At 43.5% G+C, this 20,719-nt stretch overlaps 1 protein-coding gene across 1 annotated transcript in view; it reads right to left on the reverse strand.

Moving 5' to 3' along the window:
* Positions 1–20,421, reverse strand: part of KDM2A (lysine demethylase 2A) — a 116,421-nt gene extending 96,000 nt beyond the window's left edge. Inside the window, exons 1-2 of the mRNA XM_047775140.1 lie at positions 19,612–20,421; positions 18,304–18,427 (exon numbers count right to left, since the gene is read on the reverse strand). Coding sequence (XP_047631096.1) covers positions 18,304–18,345 — 42 coding nt within the window. The 5' untranslated portion in view covers positions 18,346–18,427; positions 19,612–20,421. The remainder of the gene's footprint in view (positions 1–18,303; positions 18,428–19,611) is intronic.
* Positions 20,422–20,719: the final 298 nt, after the last annotated feature.

A 20,719-nucleotide genomic window follows, 5' to 3' on the forward strand; every position in this document is an offset into this window, starting at 1 on the left:
CAATCAGTACTTTTCAGTCCACAACAACACGCAGCTCAGAGACCTCCTTGGTACAGAAGGCAAATATAGTCATTTCTCAGCATCCACAGGGGATTTGTTCCAAGAATTCCTATCGCCACCCTCATCTCTCACTCCCTACCATTGGATGCCAAACTCCAGATGCTCAAGTCCCTTATATAAAATGGTATAGTATCTACTTATATCCTATGTACATCCTCTGGGGTACTTTATTTTTATTTATTTATTTGAGAGTTAAGTTTTATTTGGGGTGAAATTCCTCCCATATACTTTAAACCATCTCTAGATCATTTATAATACCTAATACAATGCAAGTGCTGTATCAATGATTGTAAATACAATGTAAATGCTATCTAAGCAGCTGCCAATGCAGCAAATTCGAGTTTTCCTTTTTTTGAACTTTCTGGAATTATTCCCCCGAATATTTTCAATCCATGGTTGGCTGAATCCATTGATGCAGAATGTAGGGACACAGGGGGCCAATTGTATGTATATCTGCTACTGAAAAAAAAAAGCAACCTCTAACACATGAAAAGATGTTCAACATCACTAGTTATAAGAAAAATGCAAATCAAAACCACTATGAGGTACCACTTTACACCAGCCAGAACGGCCATCATCAGAAAGTCTACAAACAGTAAGTGCTGGAGAGGGTGTGGAGAAAAAGGAACCCTATTACACTATTGGTGGGAATGTAAACTGGTGCAACCACTGTGGAAAACAGTATGGAGATTCCTTAGAAAACTAAAAACAGAATTACCATTTGATCCAGCAATCCCACTCCTGGGCATCTATCCAGAGAAAACCATGTTCATTGCAGCACTATATACAATAGCCAAGGCATAGAAACAACCTAAATGCCCATCAACAGAGGAGTGGATTTAGAAGCTGTGGTCCATGTACACAATGGAGTATTAGCCATTAAAAGGAAAGAAATAATGGCTTTTGATGCAACATGGATGGAGGTAGAAATTATCATGCTAAGTGAAGTCAGTCAGACAGTGAGACACCAACATCATATGCTATCACTTACATGGGGAATCTAAAGAAAAGACACAATGAATTTCTTTGCAGAACAGATACTGACTCACAGACTTTGAAAAACTTATGTTTTCCAAAGGAGACAGGTTGAGGGGTGAGGGGATGCGCTGGCAGTTTGATTTTACCTTTTTTTTTTTGTCTTTTTATCTTTTTCTAGGGCCACACCCGCGGCATATGGAGGTTCCCAGGCTAGGGGTCCAATCAGAGCTGTAGCCATGAGCCTACACCAGAGCCACAGCAACGTCAGATCCGAACCACCTCTGTGACCTACACCACAGCTCACGGCAACACTGGATCCTTAACCCACTGAGCAAGGCCAGGGATCAAACCTGCAACCTCATGGTTCCTAGTCAGATTCGTTAACCACTGAGCCATGACAGGAACTCCTGTGCTGGCAGTTTGAGATGGAAATGCTACAAAATTGGGTTGTGATGATCATTGTACAACTATAAATGTAATAAAATTCATTAAAGCAGTCTCTACTTTTTGATACTTCTTATTCTGCCATACCACTCAATTAGGTATGCCTAATTAAAGGCCTGTACTGTATCTTTCCCCTTCCTTGACCTCTCATCATGGAGAGGTTTCCACTGACAGAAAAGCATCTATGTACGCTAGATGTGTGCGTGTGTGTGTGTGTGTGTGTGTGTGTGTGTGTGTGTGTGTGTAAGCACATACACACTCATGCTTTGCTTTATGCAAGCAGCAGTCTTCAAATACTTTTGAATTCAAAGTATAACTCTGATTTAGAGACATCTTGCTATTTAGATACAACTAGTTTAGAAAAATGTCCCCAAATTCAACTGGGAGGAAACACATGAAGAAGTTTGTTTTGGAGTTCCCACCGTGGCGCAGCAGAAACAAGCCCGATTAAGAACCATGAGGTTGCGGGTTCGATCCCTGGCCTCGCTCAGTGGGTTAAGGACCCGGCGTTGCTGTGAGCTGTGGTTTAGATCGCAGGTGAGGCTCAGGTCTGCTGTTGCTGTGGCTATGGTTTAGGTCGGCAGCTGTAGTTCCGATTAGACCCCTAGCCTGGTAACTTCCATATGCCACCGGTGCGGCCCTAAAAAGACAAAAAAAGAAAAAAAAAGAAGAAAAAAAAGAAAGAGAAGTTTGTTTTTTTGTTTGTTTTGTTTTTTTAAGGCTGCACCCTCTGCCTATGGAAGTTTCCAGGCTTGGGGTCAAATTGGAGCTGCAGGTGCAGGCCTATGTCACACCCACAGCAACACCAGATCTGAGCCACATCTGCAACCTACAACACAGCTTATGGCAACACCAAATCTTTAACCCACTGAGTGACCCTGGGGATTGAACCTGCATCCTCGTGGACACTTTGTCAGGTTCTTAACCAGCTGAGCCACAATGGAAGCTCCAAAAAGTTTTTTAAATAATTTAAGGTAATTAACTCTCTCTTTTAACACACAGAAAAACAAACTGCTAAAATGATTCCAGTGATTCTCTGTACCATCAGAATCACCTGGCAGACTGTTGAAACAAGTGTGAACCCCACTCCCAAAGTTTCTGATTCAGTAAGCTTGAGGTAGGACCTAACAATCTGCATTTCTAACAAGTTCCCAGCTGATGTGGTCTAGGTCACACTCTGTTTGGGTTTTTTTGGGGCACACCCATGGCATGGAAGTTCCTGGGCCAAGGACCAAATTGGAGCAGCAATGCCAGATCCTTTAAACCTCTGGGCCAGGCTGGTGATCGCACCCAAGTCTCTGCAGTGACCCAAGCTACTGCAGTTGGATTCTTAATGGCAGGAACTCCAATACTATAAAATCTATTAAGAGTGCAATAAATAGCATTGTTTACAAAAATATACGTTAATTTAAAAATATGTTATTGTCAGAGTTCCCACTATGGTGCAATGGGTTAAGGATCCGGCATTGTCTCTGTGATGGCATGAGTTTGATCTCCGGCTAGGCGCAACAGGTTAAGGATCTGGCATTGCTACAGCTGTGGCATAGGTTGCAGCTGCAGCTTGGATTCGACCCCTCGCTTGGGAACTTCCATATACTGAAGGTGCAGCTGAAAGAGGAAGAAAAGGAAAAAAAAGTTACTGCTAAAAAATGTTAACCATCATCTGATAATGCGTTGCCACAAATCTTCAATTTGTAAAACCTGCAATATCTGCAAAATTCAATAAAGTCAACCTCAATAAAATGAGGTATGTATTTTTAAACACTTGGAAAAGACATGGTCCTTGCCTTAAAGACGTCTACTCTACAAGTTCATGTTACGGTTCAACAGAAACGAATCCGACTAGAATCCATGAGGACTTGGGCTCAATCCCTGTCCTCGTTCAGTGGGTTAAGGATCTGGCATCACCATGAGCTGTGGTGTAGGTTGCAGACACACGGCTTGGATCCTGCGTTGCTGTGGCTGTGGTGTGGTGTGGTGTGGGCCAGCAGCTATAGCTCCAATTCGACCCCTAGCCTGGGAACTTCCATATGCTGTGGTGTGGCCCTAAAAAAAGCCAAAAAAAAAAAAAAAGAAGTCTACTCTAGTAATTACCAGAAGTGAGGTGACAGCGGGAGAGAAAATGGTCAAAAGATATAAACTTCCAGTTGAAAAATAAGTAAGCACTAGGGATGCAGGGTACAATATGATGACTACAGCTAACACTGGTATATGATATAAAGAAAGTTTTTAAGAGAAATTCCTGAAGTCCCCATCATGGCTCAGTGGAAACGAATCTGGCCAGTATTCATGAGGACACAGGTTTGATCCCTGGCCTCATTCAGTGGGTTAAGGATCCAGCATTGCTGTGAGATGTGGTGTAAGTCTCAGACACGGCTCAGATCTGGCACTGCTGTGGCGGTGGTGCAGGCCAGCAGCTATAGCTCCAATTCAACCCCTAGCTTGGCAACCTCCATACGCCGTAGGTGAGGTCCTAAAAAGACAAAAAAATAAAAAAATTTTAAAAAGAGAGAAATTCACAAGACTTCTCATCACAAAGAGAGAAGTTTTTTCCTTCCTTTGTATTGTATCTACATGAGAAGATGGACTTCAGCTGAACCTATTGTGGTAATCACCTCACAATATATGTAAATCAAACCATCACTCTGTATGCCTTAGACTTACACAGTGATGTATGCAATTATTTCTCAATAAAACTGGAAGAGTCCTCTCTAGATGGGTGAAAAGAAACTCAACGATGGAATAATTACAACATAAAGTGACTAGTACCACAGCAGAAATGCATATAAAACGTCTTGGGAATATAACTGAGGAGGATTCAAGAGAACAACATCTGAGGGCCTTGGAGGATAGCTAAGATCTTACCCAAGAAGACAGAATGGGGTGGGAGGGAAAGCATTGTAGACACGCACATTCTCAAGAAAAAAGTTCCGTCAAGAATCTGCTGTGGACCAGATTCTGAACAAAGCATGGGGGTAAAATGATGAGAAAAAGCACTGCAGCAGCCTTTAATGATGCATATACTCTAATAGGGAAATAGATGATGAAATAATAACCCAAGTAAGTATAAAGTGGCAATTCTGAGAAGTGCTATGCATAAGAGGTATTCCATACCATAAGAACTTGTAACTGCATGATCTGATTTGGTTAAGAAATGCTGCCCAGAGAAAAGGGTCTGAACTAAGGAATGAAGATATCTTAGCATTCTACACACCATGTTCAAGGCTTTGTACTTAAGAAGAATGTAGACAGTACTGTTGTTAAATGGACATTTTTGTCTCCTTGACGGTTCAGAGGAGGGATCTTGGTAGGCTAGTACTCAACTCTGCAAGACAAAAGAATCGTCAGTTAACTTCTTCACAATGCCTAGCACCGACTATGAACATCCATGCCCTTTATCCAGGGAACCCCTTTCCCAATATCAAGGAACAGAGGAACCAAACTAATTATGAAAGTAGCCTGGTGTGCACAGTGTAAGAGATAACATAACTGATGGTCTGGAAGAACGAGAGCAGTCTACTCCTCCTTTCTCTAGTGACCACAACAAGTGGGGCAACCAGATACAGTAAATTTTTATTTTTTGGTTCCCCTTCTCTTTGAGTCTGCCCACCACCCTCCTGATAATTATAACATCACTGTCAGCACTTAAGAGAGCAGAGTAAATTTTATTACACTCTACTTCGTGTCCCCCCTCCACCCCGCCCCTGTTTTTTGTTGTTGTCTTTTTTTCTTCCTAGGGCCCCACCAGAGGCAAACAGAGGTTCCCAGACTAGGGGTCCAATTGAAGCTGTAGCCGCCAGCCTATGCCACAGACACAGCAACTCAGGATCCAAGCCGAGTCTATGACCTACACCACAGCTCACAGCAATGATGGATCCTTAACCCACTGAGCAAGGCCAGGGATCAAACCCTCGTCCTCATGGATACTAGTCGGTCTCGTCACTGCTGAGCCACAACGGTCTCGTCACTGCTGAGCCACAACGGGAACTCCTACTTCGTCTTCATGACAAAGTTAACCAACTCATAATGTTAGAGTCTCAGTGATGTAAATAGTACTGTGTTAAGTCATGCTTTGTCCTCAAGGAGAATATAATCTACACCTAATTAAACTTTCTATCTTGTATCCAGTTAATTAACATGAGAGGTAGGGAGAAAAAAAGTATGAGGATTCAGAAAAGAGGTTTCCTTCTACATACAGGATTAGGAAAACAATACTGCAAATGGGCTTTAGAGGATGACAACTAGGGTGGGGTCAGGATATCACAAGTATGTGGGAAAGCATAAATACTAAGCTAAGGAATTTGTGCCTAAAATGGCAAAGTTAACCAAGCACTAATAAGCTATCTCCAAAGTGTTTTATTTTTACTGTCCCACATGTGAAAAATTAAAGTTCATGACAGTTAAGTAATTTATTCAAGATTATACAGTTTATAAGCTAAAACTAAAGCCAAGTCTCATGAACCAAAGTCCAATGTCTGTCCTACACAACCACTGACTTTATAGAAATGTCACAGAAGATGGGAACAACATTATCAGAACCTTGGAAGCTCAATATGATAATAAAAAAGATACTAAAAAAAAAAAAATCTAAGAAGAAGGTAACTGCAATAGTCCAGGCTAAAAGTAAGATCTAGAAGTAGGAACTACAAGGAGATGTATGTCAGACAGAAATCCAACATGTCCTTAGCAACTGATTAGATAGGAAGAATAACCGAGGAAGGAGTAATCATTGATAATGCCATTAAATAACACACACAGAAAAAACAATGCAGTGGAATTTCCAACTCAAAACATAACAAGGAGTTCCCACCATGGCATATGAACCCCCATATGCCACAGGTGCGGCCTTAAAAAGGACAAAAAGACAAAACAACAAGCAAACGAATATACTCAAAACTGAACTTAGGCTCTTCCCTTCAATTTCCAAACCTGCTCTTCCTTCAGTGTGCCCTATAACTCAATCAAAGGACTGCACCACAAACCACTCACATGAGAAAAACTTAGGAGTCAAGCTTCTAAGTACCCCCTTAACCTCACCCTCCACACAACAAAGAACCAAAAATCCTTGGATTCTATTTCCTAAATATTTCTCAAAATGTCTCTCTCTCTCTCTCTTTTTTTTTTTTTTGGCATTTCTTGGGCTGCTCCTGTGGCATATAGAGGTTCCCGGGCTAGGGGTTGAATCGGAGCTGTAGCCACCGGCTTACACCAGAGCCACAGCAACGCAGGATCTGAGCCATGTCTGCAACCTACACCACAGCTCACAGCAACGCTGGATCCTCAACCCACTGAGCAAGGCCAGGAATTGAACCCGAAACCTCATGGTTCCTAGTCGGATTCTCTGTTAACCACTGAGCCACGACGGGAACTCCAAAATGTCTCTAATTCTACTGTCAGGCACTCTCAACCATACTACCAATCTTGCCTTAACTGAACCACTGCAGTAGCTTCCTAATTGGTCTCACCAAATCCATTCTCACTCTCTCCCTGATCTTTTCTCTACACTGCAGCTGTAGATTTAATATGAGTCTAGGCATATTACTCCTCTGCTGAACTTCTGCATTCCCACTGCCTTCAGAATAAAGCCCTACTCAGTGACCCCTGACTACCCTGTCAAGATTTTAACTGTCGGAGTTCCCCTCGTGGCACAGTGGTTAACGAATCCGACTAGGAACCATGAGGTTGTGGGTTCGATCCCTGCCCTTGCTCAGTGGGTTAACGATCCAGCGTTGCCGTGAGCTGTGGTGTAGGTTGCAGACGCGGCTCAGATCCCAGTGTTGCTGTGGCTCTGGCGTAGGCTGGTGGCTACAGCTCCGATTCAACCCCTAGCCTGGGAACCTCCACATGCCGCGGGAGCAGCCCTAGAAAAGGCAAAAAGACCCCAAAAAAAAAAAAGAGAGATTTTAATTGTCTCTATCACTTCTCTCCAGCCAATACTGTCCTCTTGGCTTTGTTTGATTGGGTTTTTGCATATGATAATCACTTCTTTTTGCCTGGTTACCTCTTATTCATTCTCAGCTTGAAAGGCTTTCTCAGGAAAAGTGTTCTCTGATGCCTCCCTCCTCCCATTTCTCAAGTTTGGATTAGGTCACCCTGTTATACACTCTCATTGCATCCTATATTTATCTTTGGAGTCCTCTGCCTAACTATAATTAACATTACTAGTATAAGTATTTGTTTAAAGTCTGACTTCCCAAATAGACTGTAATCTTGATGACAGAGGGACCATACCTACCTTGCTCATCACTATATCCATATCCTAAGTGCCCTGCATGGTGCTGACATGTGGTTAAGTGTCTATAATATTTTCTCATTCCTACCACAGGGCTCTGCATTAGCCAGTCCCTCTACCCAGAACTCTGCTGACCCAGACCTGGTTCCCTGAGCTCCTAAACTTCACAAGATTGGCTCCTTATCACTCAGGTCTGTTACAAACCACCATCTTCTCAGGGAGCCTTTACCAATGACCCAAGCTCAAGGAGTGACCCCTACCCCACAAGTACTTCATCACTCCCTCATTTCTTCAAAATATTCAGCACTATCTGAACGTACAGTATTTGAAAGTTCAAAAAGAGCAAGGCCCAAGTTAAGTACCTGATACAGTATAAGCACTCAGCAAACATTTATGTGAATGAAATCTCCTGAATGAGAAAAGACTTGGGGAACACCCTAAATTCATCAGCAATACATTTACAAACTGTGCTCCAACAAAGCTGGAGAAGAGGCAGTACAGCTTAATGAGCCTGGGAGCCAGACTGCCTCCTATGACTCCTGGCTCTTTCCCTACTTAGCTGAATAATCTGAGACAAGTCACTTGACTGCACCATGCCTCAGTTTCCAAACTAGAAAATGGGAATCAGAACCCACCTCAAAGGGTTGCTGAGAATTAAGTTGAAGTGCCAGTACTAAGCACATAGCATACACTCAATTAACGCATACTATTATCCATCAAACTGGGCTTTTTTTTCTCCCTTTCTTTCAAATACACAGGGTGATTTTTCCTTTATCTTATCCATCCAAAAAAGGGCTTCTTCTTTTTTTTTTCTTTTCTTTTTTGGCATAACGCCCAACTCCTAGGGCATATTTCACACAGATTAAGAAATGTGGAGTTCCTGTTGTGGCGCAGCAGAAATGAAAAAAAAAAAAAACAAAAAAAACTGCGAGGGAGCTCACTGGTGGCCTAGTGGTTAGGATTCAGCACTTTCACTACTGTGGCCCAGGTTCAATCCCTGGTCTGGGAAATGAAATCCCATTATCAAGTTACTGCACACCATAAGTGGAGTTCCCATCGTGGTGCTAGAAACCATTAAGTTTCAGATTCGATCCCTGGCCTTGCTCAGTGGGTTAAGGATCCGGCATTGCCATGAGCTGTGGTGTAGGTTGCAGACGTGGCTTGGCTTGGATGTGACATGGCTGTGGTGTAGGCCCGTAGCTGTAGCTCTGATTCGACCCCTAACCTGGGAACCTTCAAATGCCATAGGTGCAGCCCTAAAAAGCAAAAAAAAAGGATCTGGCATTGCCATGAACTGTGATATAGATCACAGATGAGGCTCGGACGCCGTGTTGCTGTGGCATAGGCCAGCAGCTACAGCTCGGATTCGACCCCTAGCCTAGGAACTTCCATATGCCACAGGTGCCCTAAAAAAACAAAAACAAAAATAAAAAAAAACTTCTAGGAGTTCCCGTCGTGGCGCAGTGGTTAACGAATCTGACTAGGAATCATGAGGTTGCAGGTTCGATCCCTGCCCTTGCTCAGTGGGTCAAGGTTCCGGCATTGCCGTGAGCTGTGGTCACAGACGCGGCTCGGATCCTGCGTTGCTGTGGCTCTGGCGTAGGCTGGCAGCTACAGCTCCGATTCTACCCCTAGCCCGGGAACCTCCATATGCCACAGGAGCGGCCCAAGAAATGGCAAAAAGACATAAAAAAAAAAAAAAAACTTCTAATGGCTATTTTCCATGCTTGCCCTTCATAATTGTTTAAAACATTGTTCCGTACATTATCAATAGTACATCCCAAAACAAACTACTTTAGTCCTTCTAATCTAACAGCAATAGGCTACCCACTCCATAGTAAAGCTTATGATATCTTATCTCTCCTAGGTTTTTTGTTTTTTTTTTGTCTTTTGTCTTTTTAGAGCAGCACCTGCGGCATATGGAGGTTCCCAGGCTAGGGGTCTAATTGGAGCTATTGCTGCCGGCCTACACCAGAGGTGAGCCACATCTGCAACCTACACCACAGCTCATGGCAATGCCGGATCCTTAACCCACTGAGCGAGGTCAGGGATCGAACCTGCAACCTCATGGTTCCCAGTTGGATTCGTTTCCACTGCACCACGATGGGAACTCCAGATATCTCTATCTCCTGCAAGGCCGCCCTCTTCCCTCCTTCTCTCAACCTACCTGAAGGAGGCCTTCACCATTTTATTTGCCAAAAATCACTCATTTGGTCACTATCTGATGCCTTTTATCTTTATGTTTTAAGTTTATACCAGGTACTCACAGATACAGAAACCCCCAAGAACCTAAAATTTAAAAGAGAAAACAATGATATGAGTGACATGCATAAATAAAAGGCTTGAGATACACAAACTGCACAAGTATTGCTATTTTTTTTTTTTTTTGGCCTTGCCCGAGGCATATGGAAGTTCTAGGGCCAGGGACCAAACCCGCACCACAGCAATGACCCAAGCCACTGCAGTGACAACACCAGATCCTTAACCCGCTGCACCACAAGGGATCTCCAAATACTGCTATTTTAATAGATAAGTTCAAAGTTCACAAAGAAGAAAGAATGTGGGTTTGTTTTTTTTTGTTTTTTTTTTTTTTTTTTGCTTTTTAGGGCTGTACTTGCAGCATACGGAAGTTCCCTGGCTAGGGGTTGAATCAGAGCTGCAGTTGCCAGCCTACATCACAGCCACAGTAATGTGGGATCCAGACTACATCTGTGCCCTACACCACAGCTCACGGCAATGACAGATCCTTAACCCAGTGAGTGAGACCAGGGATCAAATCCGCATCCTCATGGATACTAGTCAGGCTTGACACTGCTGAGCCACAATGGGAACTTTCCCAATTTTTTTTTTGTCTTTTTTTGTCTTTTTAGGGCCGCATGCACGCGGCATATGGAGGTTCCCAGGCTGGTGTAGGCTGTAGCCACCAGCCTACACCACAGCCACAGCAACGCCAAATCCAAGCCGTCTCTGCGACCTACACCACAGCTCATGGCAACACCGGATCCCCAACCCACTGAGCGAGGCCAGGGATCGAACCTGCAACCTCATGCTTCCTAGTTGGATTTGTTTCTGCTGTGCCACAACAGGAATTCCCATTTTTCAGCATGATCAAATATTAGCTGTCAAGTATTTGTAGCTATCTCATTTAGGATGTATCTCACTTAAGAACATATTTGTTATGAAAAGAAATTGTAAAAGTAGCCCCCCAAAAAGATAAAGTACTCAGTTTACAATGTTCTACAACAAAAGTGTACGTATCATTTGTTTTCTGTATGAAATATCAGAGATGAGACAGGGTTAAAGAAGCATAGAGTTCAAGGTCTGGTTCCACCCCTTACAGACTTTGTGACCTTGGTCCCTAAGCCTACATTTCCATAATAAAAAAATTAAGGTTTGGAGTTCCCACTGTGGCGCAATGGGATTGGCAGCATCTTGGGAGCACTGGGATACAGGTTCAATCACTGGCCCGGCACAGTGGGTTAAGGATCTAGTGTTGCTGCAGCTGCAGCTGCAGCTCAAGCCTGATCCCCAGCCCGGGAACTCCATATGCCATGAGGCAGCCAAAAAAAAAAAAAAAAAATCAAGGTTTAAAACTATAACATCTAGAAGCTCTCTTGTGGCTCAGTGGGTTAAAGATCCAGCATTGTCACTGATGTGGCTTGGGAAGCTGCTGTTGTGCTGATTTGATCCCTAGCCTGGGAACTTCACATGCTTCAGTGTGACCAAAAAATAAAAAATAAAACAAATAAAACTATACCATTTACCTTACAGGGGTTTTTTTTGTTTTGTTTTGTTTTGTTTTTCTTTATCTTTTTCCTGCTTTGGCCACCATGAGGCATATCAAGTTCCCAAGCTGGGGACCAGATCCGAGCCACAGTCATGACCTAAGCCACAGCTGCAGCAGTGCCTGATCTTCAACCCACTGTGCCAGGCCAGGGATCAAAACTGCACCCCGAAAGCGCTCCCAAGATGCCACCAAACCCACTGCGCCACAGCAGGAACTCCTTACAGGACTGAGGATTAAATAAGGTAATGTATTTGAAGGAACCTAGCCTAGCACTTGATGCAAAATAAATGCTTACTGATTTTAACCTCTGTTGATGTAAAAGCACAAAGCAAAAATATGTTATTATTCCAAAAATCAGATAAAGGAAGTAAATTAATGAAACCTGATGCCCACTGCCCAAGAAGAAAAGTAAACAGAGACATAAAATAAGAATGTGATGTCCCTCTGCGGCATATACAGTAAGTGCATCCATTCCCTGACTTAATGGTCAAAACCAAGACTTGAGAGTAATACAAACACCATCACTTGTAACTTCACAACTTTAAGGTTGTCTTAAAGTCAGCAAAAATCTTGACATAGAGGGTTTAGGACAGGATTTGCAGTAAGAGAACTTAAAATTCAGACTGAGCTTTTTATACTTAACTAGACATTTCTTATTTGTTCTAACAGCCTAAATACTATTCATGTGGCATGTGTGCTAAGCCTAAATTTTTATTTGCTACAGCTTAGACCTTCTGGTTCTTATATATATCACAAGACCCAATATCCAGATATTTTGTTCATCCCTGTACAGCAAACTCTCCTCCATTTTAGTGGTCTATTTCTAGCAGTCAAGAAAACTCATAGTGGAGTTCCCATCATGGCCCAGTGGTTAAAGAACCCGAATGGCATCCACTGGCCTCACTCAGTGGTTAAGGATCTGGCGTTGCTGTGAGCTGTGGTATAGGCCGGCGGCAGCTGTAGTTCCGACTAGACCCCTAGCCTGGGAACCTCCCTATGCTGTGGGTGTGGCCCTAAAAAGACAAAAAAAAAGGAAAAAAAAGAAAACTCTTTTATGAAAAGTATTTATGGAGTTCCCGTCGTGGCGCAGTGGTTAACGAATCCGACTAGGAACCGTGAGGTTGCGGGTTCGGTCCCTGCCCTTGCTCAGTGGGTTAACAATCCAGCGTTGCCGTGAGCTGTGGTGTAGGCTGCAGATGCGGCTCGGATCCCGAGTTGCTGTGGCTCTGGCATAGGCCAGTGGCTATAGCTCCAATTCGACCCCTAGCCTGGAAACCTCCATATGCCGAGGGATCGGCCCAAAGAAATAGCAAAAAGACAAAAAAAAAAAAAGTATTTATGAGGACTTTCAACAATACCAACAAATACTTATTGAGCATTTTCCATATTGCAGAGTACTTTCTTCTCTTTCTGAAGCTATTAATTGAACTTTCTGTGTCAAGCACTATTCGAAGTGTCCAGTAGACACCACAAACAAAAACAAAGTCCCAACTCTCAAAGAGCTTATACTCTAATGGAGAGATAGGAACAAAGTTAAGTATGGTAGTGAATTGTGCTCACAAAATAAAACAAGAGAAAGTGATAGGGAAGTTCCTGTGTGGGTCATCGAGTTAAGGATCTGGCACTGCCACTGCAGAGGCTCGGGTTGTTGCTGTGGTGTGGATTCACTCCCTGGCAGGGGAACTTCCACAAGCCACAGGTGAGGCCAAATAAGAAAAAAAAAGTGGCAGGGCTTAAATACAGTCCTCATTCTGGGTCCCCAAAATACAGGTTACTGTGGAAGACTGATGTGTAAGTATAAAGAATCAGCTCCCTCATCACCTGCATTCTGAATCACCCAATAAGTTTTTCCTACGTCATCAAGAAGCAGGCTGCAACATCTGAACAATGTACCGCTCCAGCAACAGGGATTGATAGTTAAGTCTAATGAAATAATTAAAATAATCAAATTCAACAATTTAGACCATCTGTAATTTTCTTTAGCTATGAACAATATGCTAAATTATGGAAAAAATGACTTAAAATTAGGTTTTTATTTTGCCTAGGTCTATTGCTAGCCAGAAAGACCTTAGAGTGAGGACATTCAAAATGGAACTCTTTGGGCGTTCTCTTGTGATGCAGCGGCTTGGGTCACTGCTGTGGCTCAGGTTTGATCCCTGGCCCAGAAACTTCAATATGCCGCAGGTGCAGCCAAAAAAAACTAAAACAAAACAATGTGGGACTGTTTGTAAAAGGAGTAATCTGGTAATTGCTGCTGAACCTGGGGAGACAATATCAAGGGTAACCCAAAGAAAGGTGAGACTATCATCAGGGTTCAGTGCCCTCAGTTCTTGCGACAGATAAATGATTTAGCTATTTCAGAGAGACTCATATGCACAGCACATTAAAAGGATTGAACATCCTTTAGTATAACATCCTTTAGAAAATCTCTTAATCCTATGGAGTTCCCGTCATGGCTCAGTGGTTAACGAACCCACTAGGAACCAAGAGGTTTCAGGTTCGATCCCTGGCCTTGATCAGCGGGTTAAGGATCCGGTATTGCCGTGAGCTGTGGTATAGGTCACAGACGAGGCTCGGATCTGGCATTGCTGTGGCTGTGGTGTAGGCCGGCGGCCACAGCTCCGATTAGACCCCTAGCCTGGGAATCTCCACGCGCTGCAGGAGTGGCCCTGGAAAAGGCAAAAAAGAAAAAAAGAAAATCTCTTAATCCTCATCATTAGGACTGAAAAGCAAGCTGAATTCTCAAGTAAATCAACATTTCTAGGGAGTTCCTGTTGTGGCGCAGTGGAAACCTGACTAGGAACCATAAGGTTGCGGGTTCAATCCCTGGACTCGCTCAGCAGGTTAAGGATCCAGCATTGCTGTGAGCTGTGGTGTAAGCTGCAGAAGCATCTCAGATCTGGCGTTGCTGTGGCTCTGGCATAGGCCAGCGGCAACAGCTCCGATTGGAGCCCTAGCCTGGGAACCTCCATATGCCACAGGTGCAGCCCTACAAAAGGACAAAAAAAAAAAAATTCTACCTTCAGATAACACTCTAGCTTCAGGTGAAGTCAAGATAAAAAAAAATACACATTATATTTTTACCCTAAAATATACTGTCTTCACTTTCTTTTACACTGATTTAGGGGTTCGTTTGTTTCTACAATTGCCTTTGGCAGGGGCTATCGAAGTTTTTCCATACAAGCTATAACTCATCTTAAGCATTTACTTTAGATGCACTTTATTTTGCCCTTGATTTTCTATGCAATAACAAGAGTTACTCAGAACTGGTATGATTTCAAAAACCTAAAAGATCATCAACCGACAACTATTTAACATTTTAGATTAAGAAACTGTAATAAATGCTGAACATTTCCTATAAGTGAACACTTAAACATACATGGCCATGACAAACCTCCAAAACTACTTCAACACTTTGGTTCCTGAAACCACATAAAGGAAAAAAGTTTCCATAATTAGTACCTGTCAATGTTTCTCAATAAGGTTCTATATCTGAATTTACTAGAAATGTAGAAATAAATCATTTGTACCTCAGGACAACCAAATATCCATCCATCACCAAAACTGAAGCTTCTATCCCTCTCGCTTTACTACCTCCTCAGGTATATCGACTTGCTATGCAGATCTATCTGGCTTTATTCTAGGAATCTATACACAAAACTACTAATCATTAAAAACAAAATGAAATGATGTCTTGTTTAAGAAACGTCAAAACATCATTTACCCTCCCCTGTACTTCCTACACTGCAAAATAAGTGCATGTTCTAATTCCAAAAAGTAAAGCTTATGCCCCAAATCTACAAATACACACCATCTTCAAAGGTGTAAGTCTCTTCCACATGTACTAGACAAATATTAGTTGGCAAAAGACAAGCCAATTTTTTGTTTTTTATAGGACCGCACCCTCGGCATATGGAAGTTCCCAGGCTAGGGGTCCAAATGGAGCTGCAGCTGCTGGCCTACACCACAGCCACAGCCATGCCAGATCTGAGCCACATCTGCAACCTATACCACAGCTCATGGCAACGCCAGATCCTTAACCTACTGAGTGGATCCTTAATTCACTGAGCGAGGTCAGGGATCAAACCTGCATCCTCATGGATACTAGTTAGGTTCATCACCACTGAGTCATGACAGAAACTCCCAAGACAAGCCAATTTTTTGAAACTAGCTATTTGTTTTTTAAAAAATAATTTGTCAGGAGTTCCCATTGTAGCGAAGCAGAAGCGAATCTGACTAGGAACCATAAGGCTGCAGGTTAGATTCCTGGCCTCGATCAGTGGGTTAAGGATCTGGCGATCTGGCATTGCCATGAGCTATGGTATAGGTCTCAGACACAGCTTGGATCTGGCGTTGCAGTGGCTGTGGTGTAGGCTGGCAGCTGTAGCTCTGATTAGACCCCTAGCCTGGGAACCTCCATATACTGTGGGTGCAGCCCTTAAAAAAACAAAAAAAAAACCCAAAACAAAAAACAAAAAAATAATAATTTGTCATAAAGATGGTATAAACACATCAAAACTTCTTTTATTCTTTCTGTGCACTTGAAATAGCTATGTCAGTTAAAAGCATTAAAAAGATCTAGTCAATCATGAATAATACATGTAGGGGTACAACTTTTTTTTTTAATAGACAGATAAATGGTCCAAAATACAAAAAAGTTACTCATATTCCAAAATGGGTTTGCACTCAGACTGTTAATCCTAGTAGTCTATCTTCTCTCCCAAGAGACTATTTTGAAGGTATATTACAGAGACATGAACATTTTGGTTTTCTCCTCTAGAATGTTATGTAAGTAATAGCCAAGAATAGTCAATAACACTATAACGAATGTACTAGGTGATTCAATTCGATTTGACAAACATGTAGCATGAGAGCACTAAACCAAATCAGTAAGCCTGTAGTTTTGTTTCTCTTTCAAACTTTATGTTCTATGGCCAGTAACTGCAAAACAAAAATAAGTTATATACTTTGACCTACTTTAAAGAGACACAGTGTTATAATTTACTATAAAAAACTGTCTTTATGCCCTCATGTTAGTTTTAAAATTCCTCAAATATCTAACTTAATCAATAGAGAATTCTGTAATGTGAGCTCTTGCCACAGAGACATTAAAAGCTTGGAAGGCAGACTACCATTCAAATAAACTGCCAATATGCTCTCATATCAAAAGTTATGTTACGGAAGGGATTTACACTTCAGATATAATTTCGTCATATAATGTTAGAAAGGAAAGCAGACATTAGTTACCCTAAACCATAACATTACTGCCCAAAATTCTAAGTGAGAAAGAGCCTCCCAAAATAGTAATGTATCCTCTTACAGTACTACAAAAGTACATAAACCAAAAGAAAAAATATTCTAGATAAGGAAAAGGTTAAAGTGTGCAACAAGCAGCAATCATTTTACAATTAAAAAAAAAATCTTACCGGGACAAAAGTCACAGATTCCTTGGATCTCCTTACCACCACCTGCCCACCTTGTTAAAAAAAACCGTGAAAACTTGCTTTGAAAGACTGGATCCCAAGATGTCTCAGACATATGCGAAAGAGCTCAACAATCCTACCAGCTTGACATGATAAAAACGAATTCCACGAAGCAGTGAGTAACTGGGAAAAGAGTTTTGCAGGATCTTCTTTTCTTTTCCCAAAGAAAAATTAAATCCAAGAAACGTCAAAGCAAAAATAAATCCTAAATGAACAAAAGTCCACTAACGATACACTTTATTTCTAAAAGTTGGAGATAAAGAATTATAATCTCAACACACAGACAAGAAGCAAATCTCTGACACCAAGGGTTGCCAGAACATATTGCCTACTGGATATACACTCCATACCTTTTTAACAGTTACATTAAGGCGGGGAAAAAAGAATAGTCCGGAGATCATCAGAAAATGGTTAGCAAATCACTCTTTTTTCCTCTAAATTCAGTCTAAAATGCAGAGCCAAATAAAACCACCATAAATTCCTTTAGTAATCCAGGTCTTTCAGTTCACCCAATTTTACATAATATATAAAATTCTGTGGCTTTCTTCATTCCCCACTCTACAAACATAAATTCATATTTCTGAAATGAACATATGGTGAGAATATTAATAAAGCTCTCTTTAACTAGGAAAAACGGAAATCAAATTCTTAAACTCCAATAGGGAAACCTTGAGAGGAAAGCAGGGCCCAAAGCACAAAGTATTCCTATGCACAAAGTAAATGATTACTAAGTAAAAATTTCTTTCAATGAAATATATCTTATCTCATATATCCCTCTCAAAATACAAAATACACAACTCTGTCAGCATCCAGAATTCTACCTTTTCTCAATCACTTTCAACCCTATAAGAGTTGATCTGTGTTTAAAAAAAAAAAAAAAATCCATAGTTCTACTCCCCAGCTCAAAGCAATGACTCTTGGCACACCATAATCTAAAAGTTATAAAGAACTAACGTTTCTCAAGCAGTTTTGCCCCTAAAATTTACATTCTAATCTAAATTAATCAATTAGATTAATTACAATGTCAGTATTGCGAAATTAGAAATCCTTATCATGTTGTAATCCACAAAATCCTCTGATCTACAATGGTTTCTACAGAAGTAAAAGGCTACATACAAATCCATTTCCAAACAGGATGAATATTAAGGCTCTAACTACTTGGCCTAAAAACCAAATGAGATATTAATACACCTTCCCTCCTCCCTCTGGTGCAGAGAAAAGCCACCTGAGAAGTTTTAATCACAGTGTGTTCACAACTGGAAACAAAATAGTTACTGTGCCTCAAAATTGGAAAAAAAAAATGACAAGAAAATACTAACCAATCTCTGGCTGTAACGAATCCTTTCTTCTTCGGGTTCCATCTCTCACTCTTCTGTTGAAATTACAGAAAGAAACCACTCCAGGGCTGCCTTCCTCTTCCTCCTTAGGAACCAGATTGCAACACTAAAGAATAATGATATGAGCAGAGATGAGAACTCATCCTCAAACTCAAGCTTTCTTTTCACAGAATGAGATACTTAAGATGAGGTGTAAATTAAAGGCTTCCTGAGAAATCTAGTTCCTTTTCATTAGTTTGGGACCTCTCAGCTCTGGAGCAAGTGGTTCCAGGCAGGTCATGATCAACATTAATCACATTACAATTGTCTGAGGCCTATAGGCAAAAAATGTTGGTTTCAGTTCCTCACAGACGGGCTACACCACTTATTTCTCCCCACAGGATTACAATAAGCAAGACTCCCCTTCATGGAAGCATTAGCCAAGGGGGGGGGGCGGGCAAGATTTTTCTCTCTTAGAGAGCTGATCAGGTGAAGCAGGCACTGAACTAACCCAGATCCACACCAAATGAGTTCTCTCTCATTTCCTATTAGAAGCTAAAGGAAAAGAAAAGATAAACTATACAAAAAAGAGAACAAGAATTAGACTCCAAATCAATTTCCCATACACTTCTGGTAAATCCGTACACAATCGTCGCCTTCCTTCCCAGACTCCTCGTATCTTTTCATTCCCAAACCAACCCTCCACCCCAACACGAGATGTGTACAACTCTGAAACAAACGCAAGAGAGTTGCCAATCAGAAACAAAAATTTATCAGAGCTTTCTGTTTAGAGTAATAAAATAAACGACTTTTACCTATAGAAATTAGTAAAATACATCTTTTTCAAAAATTAAAGACAGACCGGTTTGCGCGACAGTCGATCCCTAATACCAAGAAAGGTTTTCTTTTTTCAAATTATTCTCAGGGATAATGGCTTCCATAGGGAAAGCAGGGTTTTTTCCCCCCTTTTAGTAACTATATTATGGCCACGTTAATAGCATCCTTCCAAAACTGCAACAAGACCAGAGGACCCGATGACACAGTTCAAGTGCAGTTCGTGGCAGAGCCCTCCTGGAGGAAGCCCTCGCCCCAAGTCGGGAGGGAAACCGTGTTTGCACCCCCCGGGCGAGGACTGCCCAGGCTTCAGAGCGGACTGGGCCGGAGAGAAAAAATGGCAAATCTCGCCGGGTTCCCCCAGGGAAAGGCGTTTCAATGGTTCATTCACCCGTTGGAAAAAGAAATAGAAACTTTACATTAAGTCTTTAGATAACACAGCGAACCAAACTTCCAAGGGGGGGGGGGGAATCTCACCGGGGATTTTGCTCGTGAGTTCTTGTCCAAGTGAGAAGTAAAAGATTCCAAAAAACTGAGAGGAGAAATTAAATCCCAAACGTCGTCTTCGGTTTTTTCCGTGGATCAACCCAGTATCCAGAGGGTCAGAGCGACCCGGAAAAGAGAGGAAACAGTTGCTGAATCAAACCTCCTCTTCTGGCTTTGGAGACCGGGAGTCGGAGGCGTCAGGAGAGGGGAGCGCGACCCCTCGGCGCCGAGCCCGGGGCGCCCCCGCCTCCCCCGGGCCAGCGGTCGGCAGCCCGAGCCCGAGCCCCGGCCAGCCCCGGCCGCGGGGAGCGCCCTCTTCACCGTGCCCTCGGCGAGCAGCGGCTCGGCCGCCTCCAGAGCCCGGGAGCGGCGGCCGATCAGCTGAGACCGGCCGACCCGAGGCTGCCCGCGCCACCCCGGCCCCCCGGAACGCGGGCCCCGGCCCCGGGGGGCGGAGAGGGCGGGAGCGGCGCGGCGCGCCGGGCTGGGGGCCCGGGCTCCCCTCGCGTCTCCCCCTCAGCCCGGGCTCCGCGCTGCGGGACGAGCCCCCGGCTACTCCCCAGTCGCAGAGGAGGGATTCCGGGGGATGGGCCCCCTGGCGTTGCCCCTCCTCCCGGAGCGCCCCCTGCCCAGGATAGACAGAGCGGCGACAGGCCCAGCCGCTGGGAAGGTGCTCTGCGAGCCGCAGCCGCCGCAGCCGCCGCCGCCGCCGCCGCTGCCGGGGAGGGGTGTTGTTTCCCTCACACAGGAGGAGCCGCTGAAGCAGCCGCCGCCATTTTGAGCCCGTCAGACTCTCACATACACACAGCTCCTCCGCGGCGTACTGCGCAGGCGCCGCCTCCCCACCCCTCCTCCGGCTCGCCTCTCCACCCCCACCCCCTTCAAGTCTCCCTTGGCTTCTTACCGCTCTCCCGGGTGCACGTGAACGCGCACGCGTCACTCCCCTCTAACGCGGACACTTTGCCGGCGCGCGCACGCGCGGATGCGTCGGCCTCGAATCGCCCGCGCCCGGCGACGCCGACGCGGCTCCCCGCCCCCCCTCGCGTCAGCCTGCCCGCCCTCCCGCCGGCCCACCGCCCCCGCTCCCCGTCGGCCTTCT

The sequence above is a fragment of the Phacochoerus africanus genome, chromosome 4 (genome assembly GCF_016906955.1).
Source record: "Phacochoerus africanus isolate WHEZ1 chromosome 4, ROS_Pafr_v1, whole genome shotgun sequence".
Classification (NCBI taxonomy): domain Eukaryota; kingdom Metazoa; phylum Chordata; class Mammalia; order Artiodactyla; family Suidae; genus Phacochoerus; species Phacochoerus africanus.